This window comes from Lipotes vexillifer, unplaced genomic scaffold, assembly GCF_000442215.2.
Source record: "Lipotes vexillifer unplaced genomic scaffold, Lipotes_vexillifer_v1.1 scaffold131, whole genome shotgun sequence".
NCBI lineage: Eukaryota > Metazoa > Chordata > Mammalia > Artiodactyla > Lipotidae > Lipotes > Lipotes vexillifer.
The window spans coordinates 1972535-1992689 of NW_006782866.1; the positions used below are offsets into that span (position 1 = coordinate 1972535).

Below are 20155 nucleotides of genomic sequence, written 5' to 3' on the forward strand. Positions count from 1 at the left end.
CAGGACATTCCATCCAAAAACAGCAGATGACACTTTCTTCTCAAGGGCGCATGGAACATTCTCCAGGACAGATCACATCTTGGGTCACAAATCAAGCCTCAGTAAATTTAAGAAAATTGAAACCATATCAAGCATCTTTTCTGACCACGACGCTATGAGATTAGAAATCAATTACAGGGAAAAAAACGTAAAAAACATAAACACATGGAGGCTAAACAATACGTTACGAAATAACCAGGAGATCACTGAAGAAATCAAAGAGGAAATCAAAAAATACCTAGAAACAAATGACAACGAAAACACGACGATCCAAAACCTACGGGATGGCAGCCACATAGCACAGGGAGATCAGCTCGGTTCTTTGTGACCGCCTGGAGGGGTGGGATAGGGAGGGTGGGAGGGAGGGAGACGCAAGAGGGAAGAGATATGAGAACATATGTATATGTATAACTGATTCACTTTGTTATAAAGCAGAAACTAACACACCACTGTAAAGCAATTATACTCCAATAAAGATGTAAAAAAAACACAAAAAACAAAACCTATGGGATGCAGCAAAAGCAGTTCTAAGAAGGAAGTTTATAACTATACAATCCTACCTCAAGAAACAAGAAAAATCTCAAATAAACAATCTAACCTTACACCTAAAGGAACTAGAGAAAGAAGAAGAAACAAAACCCAAAGTTAGTGGAAGGAAAGAAATCATAAAGATCAGAGCAGAAATAAATGAAATAGAAACAAAGAAAACAACAGCAAAGATCAATAAAACTAAAAGCTGGTTCTTTGAGAAGATAAACAAAATTGATAAACCATTAGCCAGACCCATCAGTAAAAGAGGGAGAGGACTCAAATCAATAAAATTAGAAATGAAAAAGGAGAAGTTACAACAGACACTGCAGAAATACAAAGTATGCCAATAAAATGGACAACCTGGAAGAAGTAGACAAATTCTTAGAAAGGTACAACCTACCCAGACTGAACCAGGAAGATATAGAAAATATGAACAAACCAATCACAAGTAATGAAATTGAAACTGTGATTAAAAATCTTCCAACAAACAAAAGTCCAGGACCAGATGGCTTCACAGGTGAATTCTATCAAACATTTAAAGAAGAGCTAACACCCATCCTTCTCAAACTCTTCCAAAAAACTGCAGAGGAAGGAACACTCCCAAACTCATTCTACAAGGCCACCATCACCCTGATACCAAAACCAGACAAAAATACTACAAAAAAAGAAAATTACAGACCTATATCACTGATGAATATAGATGCAAAAATCCTCCACAAAATACTAGTGTACAGAATCCAACAACACATTAAAAGGATCATACACCATGATCTAGTGGGATTTATCCCAGGGATCCAAGGATTCTTCAATATATTCAAATCAATCAAGGTGATACACCATATTAACAAACTGAAGAAGAAAAACCATATGATCATCTCAATAGATGCAGAAAAAGCTTCTGGCAAAATTCAACACCCATTTATGATAGAAAACCCTCCAGAAAGTGGGCATATAGGGAACCTACCTCAACATAATAAAGGCCATATATGACAAACGCACAGCAAACATCATTCTTTTTTTTTTTTCTTTCTTGCGTTATGCGGGCCTCTCACTGTTGTGGCCTCTCCCATTGCAGAGCACAGGCTCCGGACGCACAGGCTCAGTGGCCATGGCTCATGGGCCTAGCCGCTCCGTGGCATGTGGGGTCTTCCCGAACCAGGGCATGAACCCGTGTCCCCTGCATCGGCAGGCGGACTCTCAAGCACTGCGCCACCAGGGAAGCCCCTAAACATCATTCTTAATGGTGAAAAACTGAAAGCATTTCCTCTAAGATCAGGAACAAGACAAGGATGTCCACTCTCACCACTATTAATTCAACACAGTTTTGGAAGTCCTAGCCATGGGCAATCAGAGAAGAAAAAGAAATAAAAGGAATACAAATTGAAAAAGAAGATGTAAAACTGTCACTGTTTGCAGATGACATGATACTACACACAGAGAATCCTAAAGATGCCACCAGAAAACTACTAGAGCTAATCAGTGAATCTGGTAAAGTTGCAGGATACACAATTAATGAACAGAAATCTCTTGCATTCCTATATACTAATGAAGAAAAATCTGAAAGAGAAATTAAGGAAACACTCCCATTTACTATTGCAACGAAAAGAATAAAATACCCAGGAATAAACCTACCTAGGGAGACAAAAGTCCTGTATGCAGAAAACTATAAGACACTGATGAAAGAAATTAAAGATGATACAAACAGATGGAGAGATATACCATGTTCTTGGATTGGAAGAATCAATATTGTGAAAATGACTATACTACCCAAAGCAATCTACAGATTCAATGCAATCCCTATCAAATTACCAATGGCATTTTTTACAGAACTAGAACAAAAAATCTTAAAATTTGTATGGAGACACAAAGACCCCGAAAAGCCAAACCAGTCTTGAGGGAAAAAAGCAGAGCTGGAGGAATCAGACTCCCTGACTTCAGACTATACTACAAAGCTACAGTAATCAAGACAATATGGTACTGGCACAAAAACAGAAATAAAGATCAATGGAACAGGATAGAAAGCCCAGAGACAAACCCACGCACGTATGGTCAACTAATCTATGACAAAGGAGGCAAGGATATACAATGGAGAAAAGACAGTCTCTTCAGTAAGTGGTACCGGGAAAACTGGACAGCTACATGTAAAAGAATGAAATTAGAACACTCCCTAACATCATACACAAAAATAAACTTAAAATGGATTAGAGACCTAAACGTAAGACCGGACATTATAAAACTCTTAGAGGAAAACAGGAGTAACACTCTTTGACGTCAATCATAGCAAGATCTTTTTTGATCCACCTCCTAGAGTAATGGAAATAAAAACAAAAATAAACAAATGGGACCTAATGAAACGTCAAAGTTTTTGCACAGCAAAGGAAACCATAAACAAGATGAAAAGACACCCCTTAGAATGGGAGAAAATATTTGCAAACGAATCAACAGACAAAGGATTAACCTCCAAAATATATAAACAGCTCATGCAGCTCAATACTAAAAAAGCAACAACCCAATCCAAAAATGGGCAGAAGACCTAAATAGACATTTCTCCAAAGAAGACATACAAATGGCCAAGAGTCATGTAAAAAGCTGCTCAACCTCACTGATTATTAGAGAAATGCAAATCAAAACTACAATGAGGTAATACCTCACACCAGTTAGAATGCGCATCATCAGAAAATCTACAAACAGCAAATGCTGGAGAGGGTGTGGAGAAAAGGGAACACTCTTGCACTGTTGGTGGGAATGTAAACTGATACAGCCACTATGGAGAACAGTATGGAGGTTCCTTAAAAAAATAAAAATAGAATTACCATATGATCCAGCAATCCCACTACTGGGCATATACCCTGAGAAAACCATAATTCAAAAAGACACATACACCACAAAGTTCACTGCAGCTCTACTTACAATACCCAGGTCACGGAAGCAACCTAAATGCCCATCAACAGATGAATGGATAAAGAAGATGTGGTACATATATACAATGGAATATTACTCGGCCATAAAAAGGAATGAAATTGAGTTATTTGTTGAGACATGGATGGATCTAGAGACTGTCAAACAGAGTGAAGTAAGTCAGAAAGGGAAAAACAAATATTGTATATTAATGCATATATGTGGAACCTAGAAAAATGGTACAGATGAACCAGTGTGCAGGGCAAAAATAGAGACACAGATGTAGAGAACAAATGTATGGACAACAAGGGGGGAAACTGGGAGATTGGGATTGACATGTATACACTAATATGTATAAAATGGATAACTAATAAGAACGTGCTGCATAAAAAAATAAATAAAATTCAAAAATTCAAAAAAAAAAAATGACCAGCAGCCAAGGAGGAAAGAAAAGGATTCTGACTGTCAATTCATTAGATTAAATTAAGGTGTTCAAGTCAGTAAGCAAGGGGCTTGGGAGGCTCTAGGATTTTTGTTTTGTGATGTTTTTAAGTTTTTAATATCTTCAGAGCTGAGTTACGTATTTGGTCAATCAATGACAAACCTATAGAACATCTATGATTTCAAGTTCTTAAAATGAAAAAGACTCAAGCCCAAGGAATATTACATAAGGGAATATTTTGGCTAAGACAATCAGGACTTGAGTAATATCTTCCTCTGTTTCTCAAGAATAACAAAATCTACCTTCTGGTTTTGGATGCAGTGTTTTAATTGTAGTCTACATCATGAATATAAGGATGTTAGAAGGGGAAAAATGGTCTTTTTCGGGGGGGATAGTAATTTTGCTGGAGTGAACTGAATAAATGGCAATAACTCTTTAGGGAATTTTTAAGAAAAAGGAAATTTTCATGATCAAATTCTGAACTAAGAAAGCAATGTAAGGTACTTTATTCTAAATTAGCACTTTACAATAAGGTAAGCACAAAAGCAAGGATTTTATACTGTTTTCCTAGCTGCAGAAGATTCTATTCAATTCCATGAAATACTAAGGAACAAAGGACTAGTATAACAGAGTGCCTACTATGTGGTAGGCACTGTATAGTAACTTACAGGGCATGTAATCCTCAATGAGGTACTAGTATCCTCACTTTTCAAATGAGAAAACTGTGGTTCAGAGAAGTGAAGCAACTTGTCTGAGATAAAATCCAGATCTGTGTTAATCCAAGGCATGCAATCATCCCACCTCCCCACTGTGACCCCAGGGAGTTAGCTAGTGTCTGATGATGGATATGACACTCAAAAACATATAACCAAATTAATGCTATAAATGCCTTTAGAGATACATATCTTGGTACTTAAAGGAGAGAAAGAGAGAGCGATCTCACAGAGCTGGAAATGGCAAGTTCAGGCTTAGGCTTCTCAGTGGAGAACAGTCTGGAATTCCTTGGCACAGCAGAGTGGCAACCACCCAACCAGAACCCTTCAGTGCTGCCTCAGACTCCTCAGAGACCAGTAGAGACACATCCCATCAGGACACGGGAGCTAGTTGAATGCCCCTGAGAAAAGGCTAGGCCCAGCACATTTCCGGCTTCTGCTACGCACACCTGCTTGCTCTGCCTCTTGCCTGGCTCGCCGGCTGCAGCCATCTTATTCACTTGCTACCTTTTTCACTAATGCTGCCACTTGGGGTTTTTCTCAGTTCCTCCAAGCTCTCTCTCCCTCTCCTCCCACCTTAGGGCTACTGCATATGCATCTACCCGCAACGTACTCCAATCTATCAGGATTTTTAGATGGAATCATCAGAAACCGACTCTGGCTGATTTAAGCCTAAGAGAAATGGAGTGTATTGGGTGGCTCACAGAACTTCCAGGAAGGCTGCAATATGAGGTCTGGAGATTAGGAAGAGACAAAGCAAAGCTGGACAAACAGAACTTCAGGCAGAATCACACCCAGAACCAGCCTGAAGAGGGCTCTGTTGCCTATGCCTCTGAATGCAATGCTCCCTTAGACAAGGATATCCTGGAATCACTGCTCCAAAAACTGAATGTTGCTACCACACTCACTGCCACCAAAAGAAATTATCAGCTCTGCTTTTTGGTATCACTAGTTCCTGATTCACTGTCTTGGACAGATGACTCTGACCAAGCCTGGGTCATGTTCCCAAACTCTAACTGCAAGGAAGGCTAGGAAAGTGAGTAGGTGGGCTTTGGAGAAGCCTGCCCCTTACCAAGACTCACACCGTGGGAAGGAATTCAGGAAAGGAATTCAGATGCTAAATAGCCAAAAAGTTCCAGCCCTTATTTCTTCCCCTGCTTGCCTTTTCAAGACTGGCCTCTTTACAGTTCAGGTCTTTGTTGAACCAGCTCCTCAGAGGCCTTCCCTTGACCACCTCAGCTTAAAAGATCTTCAGTCTGTTGTTACCTGCACCATGTTTGTTCCTTCACTGTACTTAGCACAGTCGATCATCATTTATTTGGACTGTACCTTTCATGAGTACCCTGACTGCTTTGTTCACCTGTTTCCCAGTGCCCCTGACCAAACCTTACACAGATGCTCTCAGTGAACAGCTGTTGAATGAACGGGTAAGTGCGTGAATACTTAAGAAGGCAGAGACTCTACCTGCTTAATTTTCTCTAGATTCAATGTAGTGTTACGTTAAAGGAGTTTCCACACATTACACTGGGAATTAATCGAATTACTTTATAGGCACAGTCACAGTCTTATTAATCAGTACTATACCATGTTCCATTTTGTATTTCCATTATTATTATTTTTTACTTGAGTGGTATTGCTTATCTAATTGGCATGCGATCATGCTATGGATTTTCACTTGGCAGTTTCTGCTCATAATTGGACACTTTTCTTAAAAATACGTTTGAAAAGGTTTATCTTGCTCTCTGTAACAAATCAGGTATAATCTTGTGTGCTATTATATGCCAAGTGTTTTCTTATAGAGAACTTCATAATCGAGATCCAGACGTGGCATTAATGACTAATGACTTCCCGGCTATGTCAGGATCTGAGATCATTAAACCTTTTCAGGAATGCTTCCCCACCACTACGCGGTTAAGTCCCTTAATGGTGCCTTAATTGGGGCTTTTATCGACTGCAGCAGCTCAGTAAATATGTTTTTAATTCATCATTGGCTTTACAGTAGTGAGTGTAGCCACTCAGTCGCCACTTCCAGCAAGCTGGCTCCTGGCTCCATGTGCCTCTGGACTTTAAACATGACTCTGGCCTAATACTTCTCCGCCACAAGAATCTGAGACCCTGACGTCTAGAGTCTTATAGATCTTTGCATTTTCCAGAATGTTCAACAGAGGCTTGGACACATGTTAATTATTACTCTGTTGAATGTTGGCTACATGAGTTTAGTGGCTATTTTAAAGCCTCTTTTAAATGTGCCTGTGTGCTATCTCCACATATAATGTAGTGCTTGTAAACACTGTCTATAGAACTGCAACTGGCTCCTTGTCCCACCACCCTGGGAAGTCTAGAGTTTATGCTAAAAGGGCTTATCCCTTCTAAGGGTCCTTATCACACTCGCAAAACTGTGTACAATATTTTGTGTGTAGGTGAATTTATTCAAGGAGAGGTTGTAATTTTCACCAGCCTCTCTGAGTTAGGAAAGTTTAAGAACTACTGCTCCAGAGGCTTCTAAATCTCAAATTGTCTGTCGGAAGTACAGGTGGAGAAAAATTCTACCTACGTGCGCACTTCCTCTGTCCCTGTATCCCTAGAAGGGGAGAAGAAGTGGTAACAATAATGATAATAATAGTAATAATAAACGTTCATTGGACACATACAAAAAAATAAATTAATTAAAAATAAAATAAAGTGGGACAGGTTCTTAAAATGAGGAAAAAATATATATTTATACATATGTGCTTGTGACTTTTATGTGCAAGAGAATATAAATTTTAAAAAAACAGAAAAAAATAAAATAAAAATAAAAAATTTTAAAAAGCAAGTTATTTATGTCATCATATAATGGGTTTAATTTTGTTATTTCAAAATGAATTAATAAATATTTAAAATTTGTTTTAATTTCTAATATGGAAAGTATTACTAGATATAATCCATATATTTTCAGAAACTTTGGAGTCCCTAATAATTTTTAAGAATGTAAAAAGTTCCTGAAACCAGAAAGTCTGAGAACTGCTACACTATATCATACTAGTGGTGGGATGAAAAACAGCAGGAACTCAGAGTGTGGGCTGGGTCACATTAATGTCAGAGCCTTATAGATTTACAGACTTCTTCAAGGTGGTCCCTTGTAAGCCTCCCTGAATCCAGACCATTCCCTAACTTCAGTTATCATGAGGCCCAGCCCTATCTATGGCTCTTGTCCTTGGAATTTCATAGAAATAGTTTTGCCCTTATCTAACAGGATTCCTATAATAAACTACATTTTACTGGAGCTACCTTAAGTGGTTTCCTTGTAACCAAAGCAGCCTGACCAAAACCATATACATGTATCTGTTTTAAATATGAACCCTGATCAACAGGAACGGAATGCTTCTGTTTCTATATCAAAATAACTCTACCTCGTGATCTTTTGGTTTGACGTAATTTGATGGAAAAATTCCAGTTCTATCTGCGATACTTCCTGTCCACCATTCTCCATCTTTCTGGGTCACCAATATTTCTTCACCTTCAGTGAAAGTCAAATCCCCAGGTTCTGCACTTGAATACGGATAAAGTGCAATATACTCTGTAGGAAACAAAGCAAAAAGAAACTAGTTTTGGTTGCAAGATTACAGAAGTAAAAAAACAAACTGTTGATCTCCAAGATTTTGAGTAATTTTGCTTTAAAAGCCCTTGTGACTTAAGGAAACTTAATGTAAAGAGATGTTAAGGTAGAAAATGGAATGAAGTAATTATTTAATAATTTCTTAGAAAAAGATTACGTCTTTGACTGAACATAAAACTTTATCACAGGGTTTCTTTTTTCCCCAACTGTATCGTCATCACCATCATCATCACCATCATCATCATCATCATGTCACAGAGAATAACCCCAAAACTACAAATAGATATCAGTATCTTTACAGAGAGTCAAGACATGAAAAGTTTTTTTTTAACCTTCTTACATATAGTTTAATCTGCTAAATTCTTTTCTCTTTAATTCTTTTACATACAGTTATGGAAATGCCCACTATTCAGCTGTCATCAGTACTAGAGGCCAATTTCCATCACAATGGCCCAGCTCCTAGCACAGTGCTTGGCACAGAATAGATGCTCAATAAATATTTGTTCATGAATAACCTTAAGGGAAATGTCTAAGTTTTTATACTGGCTTTGTTTTTTTGTTCAGATGATTACTAGTACTTAGAAGAAACAGTCAATGACCAGGTTTTAGAAGTCTCTTTTTCTTTCTTCTAGTACTATTTGTATTTGTGGATATGAAATTTGCTCTGTAGATCATAAACTGGAGATGGCCAGAACCAGTATCCGGAAACTATTTACTATCCACATTCCCATATTATTCAATTTAGCTGACTTAAAAAGATGAAAAATGCTTACAAGGTTAAGGTATGTTGCAACAAGCCAGGTCCTTTGCAAAATGTTCCTCACCACTTTCCTAGGATCATTCCACTGCAGTTATTCCACAGTAAACCTCTGGTTGCAGCCTTGCTGGTGACTCGAGTTCCCTAACTTTTCACAGCTGAGCCTTGGCTCATACCTTTCCCTCTGTCCACCAAGCTTTCTCTTCGTCACTAAGCAAGAACCTACTCATTGTTTAAGATGATTCAACATGGCCACCTCTGTGGATTCACAGGTCCTACTCAAAATTATGTTTTTGTTCAATCATTATAGAATTTATTACAATTATATGCCTAGCCTTCCCATTTTACTATGAGCACTTGGGAAACTGTATTTTATTCATCCGTGTATATTTCAGGCTCTAGCATACAATCTCTAATGTAGTAGATACTGAATAAACTGTTTAATTTACCATTAAGCTGATTTTCTTGAGCAATATAAACAAAATGTACTTAAACTGTTCAACTAATTTTACAGTGAATATGTAATTCATTTATAAACCTATACAACTATTAAATAAAAATATTGTCTGAAATAAGGGTAGACATTTTTCAGCACAATATCAAAATTAAGATACTCAAACAACCCAAAGGGCAATAAAAAAATTCTTTGTAATATTTATGATTAAAGTGTATCTTGATTTCAAATACTACTTAATGATTTATATGGTACACTGTAATTAAAATGCAATTCAGGGGCTTCCCTGGTGGCGCAGTGGTTGGGAGTCTGCCTGCCGATGCGGGGGACGTGGCTCCGTGCACCGGTCTGGGAGGGTCCCGCATGCGGCGGAGCGGCTGGGCTCGTGGGCCATGGCCACTGGGCCTGCACGTCTGGGGCCTGTGCTCCACAGCGGGAGAGGCCACAGCAGTGAGAGGCCCGCGTACAACAAAAAAAAAAGAAAAGAAAAGAAAAAAAAAAAAAAAAAAAAAAAGCAATTCAGGGAATTCTCTGGCGGTCCAGTGGTTAGGACTCCACACTCTCACTGCTGAGGGCCCGGGTTCAATCCCCGGTCAGGGAACTAAAAATCCCACAAGCCATGCAGTACGGCCAAAAACAAACAAACAAAAACAAGTGCAATTCATAAACAACTAAATGTACTGAAATTTCCTTATATTCTAAAGTCTATAATCTAGATATATAATAAAAGGAAAACAAAAAACTTCATGCTATCTCATTGCAACACTTATCTATGATCTTATTTATTGAGGCAGTCTATGCTGAATTTTTATAGTACTGATTTTCTAAAAGCGTCAAGTATTTTCAGCTATATATTTTCTATATCCTCAATATTCATGTGAAATAGAGCAGGAGCAGGTTTTCCTAACCTCACTTTAACACTGAAGACACAGAAGTAAGGAGAGTAACAACTGTGGGAAGTCAGTAGCTAATCTGACTTCCATGTAATTTATAAATCGCCAAAAGCTCACCTTCTCCCACTGTACAGGCTGCAGAGGTAGGTTTCTTGTTTACAGCTGCATACAAAGCTTCTGGTCTGCCAAATATACACACAAACAGATTTAAAAAAATAATAAAATAACAAAAAAAGACATCAACAAGTAAATAAACAAAAAAGGTGATTTGATGAAAACAGGAGGTTTTAGCAGTGCATTCTTTTAAGGGCTAAAATTAATTGAAATATTTTCTCAGTACACGGGCTAGAAATACCCTCATATGTAAAATCCTAGTGGATTAAGAACTGCCTACTTACAAACGACTTAATTTTTTAAATCTATTGAGGTAATTTCAATATGATTCAATAGTTTTTCAAATATGAGATATTCTGCCTTTCTAAAGTAACTTAAAAGAAGTGAGGCATTGGTAAATGGGCAGTTATTTGGTAAAGCACACATGGGACTTGGCTTGGTTTCGAGAAAAATAAGGGCAGTATATAAATTTTACTACTTGTTTAGAGCACAGTACATTTAAAAATATGTAAAAATAACAGAACTTTATTTTTACATTTTGGAACATACATAGCTTTTATTTCCAACTTAACCCAGGAAACTGTTTTCAAGAATCTGGAAAACTGTGGCATTTTAAGAACCAGACACCTGTAGAATACACCAGGGCTCCCCAGGACCTGTGAGTAAACTGTATAGTGAAGCAGTTTACAGGTTAACAAAGGGGACCCTTACTGCAACTCATGGGCACACTGAATGGACTGCCTTGCTGAATTCTCCATTACCGCAGCATTTCGAGTTGCATGCCTTATCTGTTAGAAAAGATCAGTAATTGAATGAAAAGTTAGAATTGTCCTTTAAGGCATTTAAACTTAATCCCTTTGTGTTTAAGTTTCCCTTCTCTGTAAAATGTCATGGAGTTTAAATAAGATAATTACTATAAAGGGTCTAGCACAGTGCCAGCATACACATCAGCTATGTATTATTGTTGTTCCTGTTATTACACACTCTAAATCTAAAATTCCATGTCAGTCTGAAAAGTAAATTTCTGCATTTGAAATGAAAATTGATGTATAGAATCTTAGCACTGAAAGGATTTTTAAAGATTTTTTAGTTTATTATTTTCATTCAATCAATTAAAAAACTAGAGACCAAGCAGGTTAGCCCATACAGTCTGGCAAAAATAGCATCAGAACTCAAGGCTCTTGATTTCCAAAGACCCCGTTCCTTTTCAATAAATCATTTTGCTTTTCTATTTAGATCAATTTCCATATAAAACACAAGTGATAATTACCCACAACTATATTAGAGTACTTATTTGTTTGTATTAAAGATGTTTGATGACCTGACTCCCTTACAGACTGGGAAACAAAGGCCAGAGACCTTTTCTGGTTTTGTTTTTTGTTCATGTAAAAGTTCATTCATTTGATTGTCCTTTCATTCGCTTCTCTCCTCATTTACTAAGTAAATATGATTGAGCAGCTACTATGCATTAAGATCACACTAGGTATGGAAAAACTGAAAAATGAACAAAAAAGACGTGAATCCCACCCTCCTGGAGTTTATGACCTAATAAGGGATATAGGTAAGAAAGTAAATAACTACAACACGGTGTGTCATGAGCCGTAAGAAACATGATGTTCAGGGAACTCTGGAGGCCCAGAGATGGGAATGCCTCACTCTGGCAAAGGTGAGGCCCTTGGTATTGACTTGTCTAAATATTGACAATATACAGTAAATAATAAGGGAGAAACCTTCAAAGGAAATGAAAAATAACTTCTCTAACTGACCTGATGTTAGTACAAAGAAAGCAACAGATCTAAAATCTTAAGCACTTTGAAAACTTTAGGAATCTGAAATAACTAGAATAAAAGATGTTCAAAAATTGGTACAAATCATCTGAGGTATGATTTTTTTCACTCCAGGAATCACCCTTCTGATATCAAACTCAAGCGTAAACTTTTAATTTTCCTGCACAGCCAACTGTACTGTGGCTGACTCATCAGTGAAAATACCAACATCCACGCCTCATGTAAACACACAAAAATGCTTACTCTTGGGCTTCCCTAGTGGCACAGTGGTTGAGAGTCCACCTGCCGATGCAGGGGACATGGGTTCGTGCCCTGGTCCGGGAAGATCCCACACGCCGTGGAGCGGCTGGGCCCGTGAGCCATGGCCGCTGAGGCTGTGCGTCCAGAGCCTGTGCTCCGCAACGGGAGAGGCCACAGCAGTGAGAGGCCCGCGTAAGGCCAAAAAAAAAAAAAAAAAAAAAAAAATGCTTACTCTTCCCGCCTGACTTCACTCCCAGGGATGATTTTGACGTAAGATTTTGGAAACCATCCTCTTCCTCCATGCACCTCTCCAAACCACCAATTTTCTTGCTGCTCCAAGACAGTAATGATATCGTGTTTTGAGAAGTTCAAGTGGTTATCTTTCTTTGCAGTCCAGGAACAAAGGGCCTGTGCTTTTAGGTTTTCTACAACCTGTCCCTGTGAAATCAAAACCACAAAATTAAAAACAAACAAACAAAAAACACAATGGTAACCATGATTTTTGTTTTCTAGTATATAACATACTTACTGTTCAAACAGCAGACCAGTTTGGTGTGGTGGGGACTTAATATCAATGGTGACTTAATCTACTAACCAACTTAAAATTATATATGACAGACAACCACCTTAATAGCCTTCTGTGAAGTTAAAGACCCAACACCTACCATTCAAGGAAACATCTTGGCACTAAGTATCACAGGTATGGAAGGTAAACCCTGGGTACGCAAGAAGTATACTCATAGATCCATCAAGTATGTATCACAGAACAAATGAAAAGGGAAACCCTTTCTCTCCTCCAGTTTCCAAAGTCTCCTCACTGCAGTGGATTCTGTTTATTCCACTAGGAATGGAGATGCAGTTGTGATGGGCCTCCCTCCACTTTTCTGTTTTCTGTTTCATAACGTCTTCATATTCTTATTTATCCTTCTTTCTTTCCTTCTTCTCTCAGAGGAAGGAGTGTTTTCATTTTGTTGATAGGGCTAGCCTCTTTACCTGTGCTCTAAACTTTCTATCATGTCCTCCCACCTTCTAACAATATTTTGTAACACTGTGAATTCTCTCTTGGATCTTTAACTTTCCACTTCTCTATTTACTTCTACTTGTTTTTTTTTAATTCTTAAAAAATATTTATTTACTTATTTATTTATTTGGCTGTACTGGGATCTCAGTTGCTGCATGTGGGATCTTAAGTTGTGGCATTTGGGATCTAGTTCCCTGACCAGGGATTGAACTTGGGCCCTCTGCATTGGGAGTGTGAAGTCTTAACTGCTGGACCACCAGGGAAGTCCCCTTACTTCTACTTCTAACTTCCTTAAAGAAAGAACAGTCTTAAACTTGCTTTCCAATTTCACCCCTCAGTCCATTCTAATTTAGCTTCTGTAACCATCACAATACTGAATCTCTTGACAAGATCATTGATAACATCAGAGCCAAAAGCTTCTTGCAAACCCTTACCTTCTCTGATCTCTGAACAGTGCTGACATCACTAAAACCCCTGCAGTTCGTAAAGTTCACTTTCTGGTGATTGATGGCTCCTCTTTGGTCCAGTCTCCTTCCCTTCCTGTTTTACATGATTTCCCTAACCTTATTTATGCCTATGATTTCTCAAATCTGTATCTTAATTATAACTTTATCTTTTGAGCTCCAGACTTGTAAATCAAGCTGCCTGCTGGGCTTTCCCAGCAGGTTGTCCCTCCTACAAATACCTAAGTTGCACATCTGAAATGTAATCACTTTTAGAACCCACAAAACCCACTCCTCCGGTACTGCCATCCTCTCAGTTACTCAAGCTAAAGACCCTGAAGAGGTATGTTTAACTCCAACTTCTTCCTCACTCTTCACATTCAATGAATTGCCAATTTTATGTTGACTCCTAACACTCTTTTAAGTCCATCTCCTCTTCTATATATTTTCATTACTGGTTCACATCATCTGTTACTTAGCTACTGTAATATCCTCCCTTTGTTGGTCTCCTCCCTTTGCTTCCTTCCACCAATCTGGCCTCTATGCTACTGCCAGAGTTATCCTTCTAAAATATACACTTCAACTCTCCTCTTACAAACCTTCATGGGCTTTCCACTGCCAGTTGCTTAGCATGGTATTAAATGCTTCACAAATAAACCTCAACCTCTCTCTCCAATTCCACTTAACCCTTTCTTCATGAATCCTGTACTGTAGCCACACTATAAACAATACTTGTTTCCTATAAACTCCTCTTGTTAACACGCCTCAGTGAGTTTTCCCAAATTGTTCTTTCATAGGAATAACTTTCCTTCTTTGTTTGGTGAAAGCTTGCTCATTTTTGAAGGTTCGACTGAAATGCCTTACCTATTGTGAAGCCTGCTCCAATTCCCACAGATTGAATTGAAATGCTCTCTCCTATACCCCTCAAGATTTCATAAAATATCTTTATTACAACACTTCTCATACAGTTATTTATTTATATATTTGTCTTCATTAGATTGACTTCTTAATGGCAGAGTTTTAAAAATTTTTTCCATTAAATTTCTAGCACATAATAAATGCCTGGAACCTGTGGTCACACAATAAACATTTTTTGAGTGAAGGACTCTATTCTGATGAAGTCTGCAATTTCTTTTTAATAATGTTAATGTAACAATGCTGGCATCTCGGTTACATCTAAACCAGAGGCTAAACATATATATAACACAGTTCTCACACAAATGACTTACTTAAGGAAAACACAAACAAAAAACCCCCATGCCCAAGCTCTCCTTACAATAACTACAAATTAAGACTATAATCAGATTTGTAAAAATGATATTTTGAGCTCAGAAACCTTAGCTGGTAGCAACTTGCTACTATGAGAATAAATCGTTGGGAAACCTCTAATAATAATTTCTTCAACCTCATATCACATATGAATGGTAAGAAACTAAATGATACAAACTTTGGTTAGATGAGTAAATGATGGCCTTGTACAAAAATCTTCATTCTATTTTATGTGAACCAGGAGCAATGTCAAAGAATAAAACACAAGAAAATTAAAGATACATACCTGTCCGTGAATAGGTGATGTAGATACAGGGGACACAGTGCGAGTAAAAGCTGATTTTTTCTGCCACGATGTGTTAACAGTTAGGCTTGAAAATGATACGTTTTGATAATCAGTCACTGATGCTGGTTGATTTGAAGAAAGTGATCTATAAATATAACAATATGACAAAAGTATACTTAATTGTTTAGAATCTAATGAAGTACTACCAATTTATCTACTTGTATATAATACACATTGTGTTGAAACACAACTTGGGCAAAAAAAAATATTTATGAACTACTGACCCATGTTTTTATTTACTAAACTTCAGAATTAAATTTGGAACAAAAGGTACTCTTAGAGAGTCCAGTGCAGATTACAATATGATTAAGTAGCAGGTTGACACAAATACATATTAGGTGTTCACAGATTTGCAGAGACGTGTAAACTCCATTATTAGCTAAAAACTTACTCAGAAGTTGAGGTAGCAGATAAAGACACTGTAGGAGGAAGTAAGGCCTTCTTAGGCGACACAGATTTTTCAGACGTTATTTTTTCTACATAGTTGCATGGAAACCAGCCAAAATTTCCTTGAAAACTACCATAAAGCCAACCAGGTTCTCCTACGGTTTTTTCATCAACCTATGGAAACAAAAAGTAGGGTTAACAGTGGTTAGAAAGCTACTTATTTACGAAGGAAAGAGATGCAGACCACTGTCCAGCAGCCTAATTTTCAGAATTAAGTCTGTCTAACTAAACAGCTAAAGCACTTTCTACAGTAGATTATTATCTCTAATGACGGACAAGGTGCCTTTTTAAATTTAAATTTTTAATTTTATCCAAGTTAATATATAAAAATAGTTTACATTCCTATCAGAGTCTTTTTGAACTCTCTAGGAGAAATAGAAAACTTTTTCTGAATACTATTTTCCAGCTGGTAAAACACAGAGGTGATTTATAGTTTCATTTCTTCTCCCAGACATTTCCCTCCTATAGTCTGGCATCCTCCGTCCTCACAGCACCCCTTCTTCCGCTTCTTGGTCCTTTGTCCTTTAAACACTGATGATACCTCAAGTTTTATCACTGGCTCTCTTACTTTATACTATACACTTCTCGAAGAGGCCCATTCACTTCTATAGTGATCAGTTCTTTACACGATATATTTGGGCTGACTTCTTTTTTCTAATGGGATAAGCCTGTACTTTCAACTGCTTCCCAGATATCTTCAACTGGATGATCCACAGGAACTTCCAACTCAAGTCTAAGATTGAACTTGTCTTCTTCCCCAGGCTATTCCTTCTCCTAAATTCCTGTATCTCTGTTATTCTTACCATCAAAGACTTAGTCATTCAAAATAAAAAATCTTTGGGTAGGGAGGGTGGGAGGGAGGGAGATGCAAGAGGGAAGAGATATGGGGACATATGTGTATGTATAACTGATTCACTTTGTTATAAAAGCAGAAACTAACACACTATTGTAAAGCAATTATACTCCAATAAAAATGTTAAAAAAAAAATCTTTGGCTCTTACCTCTCTTACACTTCCATATCCAAACTGTGTTGATTTTGCTTCTAAAAGCTCTTTCGAATTTTTTTTTTCAACCCTACGCTCCTAACCTACTTCAGGCTTTTTTCATTTCACACCTAGATTACTGTAATCTTTACTCATCCTTCAAGATTCTGTTAACTGCTCCCAAACTAGGTCAGAGTTATCTCATACATACTGTCATGAGATAGCATGCATTATCATACTGTGTGATTCTTTATTTACATGTATCTCTTCAATTTGTCTGTGAGCCTTTTAATTGATACCCATTGCCCAGCATAATACATATTTGCTTAATTCACTGAATAAATATGCCAATTATGTCTCTGTTCTCCACTCCATTTTCTACACTTTTCAGATAACCTTTCTAAAATAGATTTGACAGTGTTTTACCTATCAAAATCATGTAGAATTTGTATGGTGATTCCATATCCATTAAGATTTTTAAAAACACTTTTTTTTTTTTTTTTTTTTGTGGTACGTGGGCCTCTGACTGTTGTGCCCTCTCCCGTTGCGGAGCACAGGCTCTGGACGCGCAGGCTCAGCGGCCATGGCTCACGGGCCCAGCCGCTCCGCGGCATGTGGGATCTTCCCGTACTGGGGCACGAACCCGTGTCCCCTGCATCGGCAGGCGGACTCTCAACCACTGTGCCACCAGGGAAGCCCTAAAAACACTTTTTTGAGGTGTAATTAGCATATTATAAATTTCACATTTAAGGTATTAAATGTGATAAGTTTTTGTTGTTGTTGTTGTTGTTTTTTTTGCGGTACGCGGGCCTCTCACTGTTGTGGCCTCTCCCATTGTGGAGCACAGGCTCCGGACGCACAGGCTCAGCGGCCCTGGCTCACGGGTGCAGCCGCTCTGCGGCATGTGGGATCTTCCCGGACCGGGGCATGAACCCGTGTCCCCTGCATCAGCAGGCGGACTCTCAACCACTGACTGGGCCACCAGGGAAGCCCAAATGTGATAAGTTTTGACATATGTATAGAGTTGTGAAAAATCACACAACCAAGATAATAAACATATCTATCAACCCAAAATGTCTCATTTTGCTCTACTGAAAGCACTCCCTCCCACTCCTCCACTTGACCCACACTCCATCTCCAGGACAACACTGGTCTGCCTTTTGTCATTATAAATTAGTCTGCATGTTCTAGAACTTTATATAAATAAAATCACACAATATACATTCCTTTCTGGGGGGTATGACTTTTACTCGGCCTATTATTTATTATTATTTTGAGATCCATCCATGTTGTAGTGAATGTGAATAGTTCATTTCATTTTACTGTTGAGTAATATTACATTGTATGATGTACCACAATTTGTCTATCTGTTTACCTACTGATGGAAGATTGAATTGTTTCCAGTTTCTGGCTATTACAAATAAAGCTAGTATAAACATTTGCCTTTGTATGGACATATGCTTTCAATTCTCTCGAGTAAAGATCTAGGAGTGACAGGGCTGGCTCATATGGTAGATGCATGTTTAACTTATTTTACTGATGATAATGACTTTGTTGAGATATAATTCACCATACAATCCTGCCATTTAAAGTACACAAATCAATGGATTTTAGTATATTATTCACTTATGCAACCATTATCACAATCAATTATAGAACCTTCTCTATTAAAAAGAAACCTTGTACTATGTTGTATCTAAGAGTCTAAGAAACCCTTGAGCAGCCCAAAGTTGTAAGGATTTTCTCCAGTGTCTTTTTCTAGAAGTTCTACAGTTCTAGGTTTTACATTTCAGGATTTACCTCTGATCTATTTTGAGTTAACTTTCATATATGTTGTAAGGAATAAATCATATGGATATTGTGCATATGGATATCCAAATGTTCCAATGTCATTTGCTTTTTTGAAAATACTAGGACTTCCCTGGTGGTGCAGTGGGTAAGAATCCACCTGCCAATGCAGGGGACATGGGTTCGAGCTCTGGTCCAGGAAGATCTCACATGCCGCAGAGCAACTAAGCCTATGCACCACAACTGCTGAGCCTGTGCTCTAGAGCCCACGAGCCACAACTACTGAAGCCCGTGCACCATAGAACCCGCGTTCCGCAACAAGAGAAGCCACCGCAATGAGAAGCCCGCGCACCTCAACAAAGAGTAGCCCCCGCTCGCCACAACTAGAGAAAGCCTGTGCAGCAACAAAGACCCAATGCAGCCAAAAATAAATAAATAAATAAATAAATAAATAAATAAATAAAAGACTATCCTTTCTCCACTGAGCTGCCTTTTCACCTTTATAAAAAATCAGTTATATAAATATGCAGGTGTAGATCCATTTATCTATTCTGTTCCACTTGTCTATTTTCCAATCTAGATACTAATACTACACCATTCTGATTGCTATAACTTTTATAATAAGCCTTATAATCAGGTAGCATAAGATCTCCAACTTTGTTCTTTTTCCAAAGTTGTTTTGATTATGAATCAGCTTATAAATTCTATTCTGTTCCACTTGTCTATTTTCCAATCTAGATATTAATACTACACCATCTTGATTGCTATAACTTTTATAATAAGGCTTGTAATCAGGTAACATAACATCTCCAACTTTGTTCTTCTTTTTCCAAAGGGGTTTGGTTATGAATCAGCTTGTAAATTTTTACAAAAAAGTGGAAAAGAAGTACTGAGATCTTCCTGAATGGAACACTTGTAGGACAGGAGGATTTGCCCAAACTGTTCTCATTTAAGTATTATTTCCTAAGCTCTGTATTTACCTAAAACAGAGATAATTTAGGAAAAAAAAAAAGATGTTAAAAAAATATATATGTATAAAAATTCTCAATGAAAAAGGGCTACCCTTTTAATACGTCTGATGAACTTAATGTGATTGAGAGACACCGATATTGCTGTTTCTGTTATCTTGTGCACGAGACCTATTAGACGTGTGAAAATACTGACCCCTTGGAAAAGAAGTCTGTGTTAATACAATTGTACATTCTATGCTGTCATATGTAGCATATCACATAGACAACTGTCTGGATGTACTTGGAAGACTTTTTGAAATCTGATTGCTACTCAACGATTTTCTGTTTTAAAGAGTGTTAAACAGATCACATATGCAAGTAATAAGACCAAAATTCTTAACACCAATGTATACAATTAAACCGCATAGCTTATATTCTTAA

At 37.8% G+C, this 20155-nt stretch overlaps 1 protein-coding gene across 1 annotated transcript in view; it reads right to left on the bottom strand.

The window, feature by feature from the left end:
• Positions 1–20155, bottom strand: part of ITSN2 (intersectin 2) — a 139413-nt gene that overhangs the window by 53553 nt on the left and 65705 nt on the right. The window contains 5 exon segments of the mRNA XM_007455500.1: positions 8016–8182; positions 10443–10507; positions 12699–12904; positions 15486–15630; positions 15937–16106. Of these exon segments, the coding sequence (XP_007455562.1) occupies positions 8016–8182; positions 10443–10507; positions 12699–12904; positions 15486–15630; positions 15937–16106 (753 nt within the window).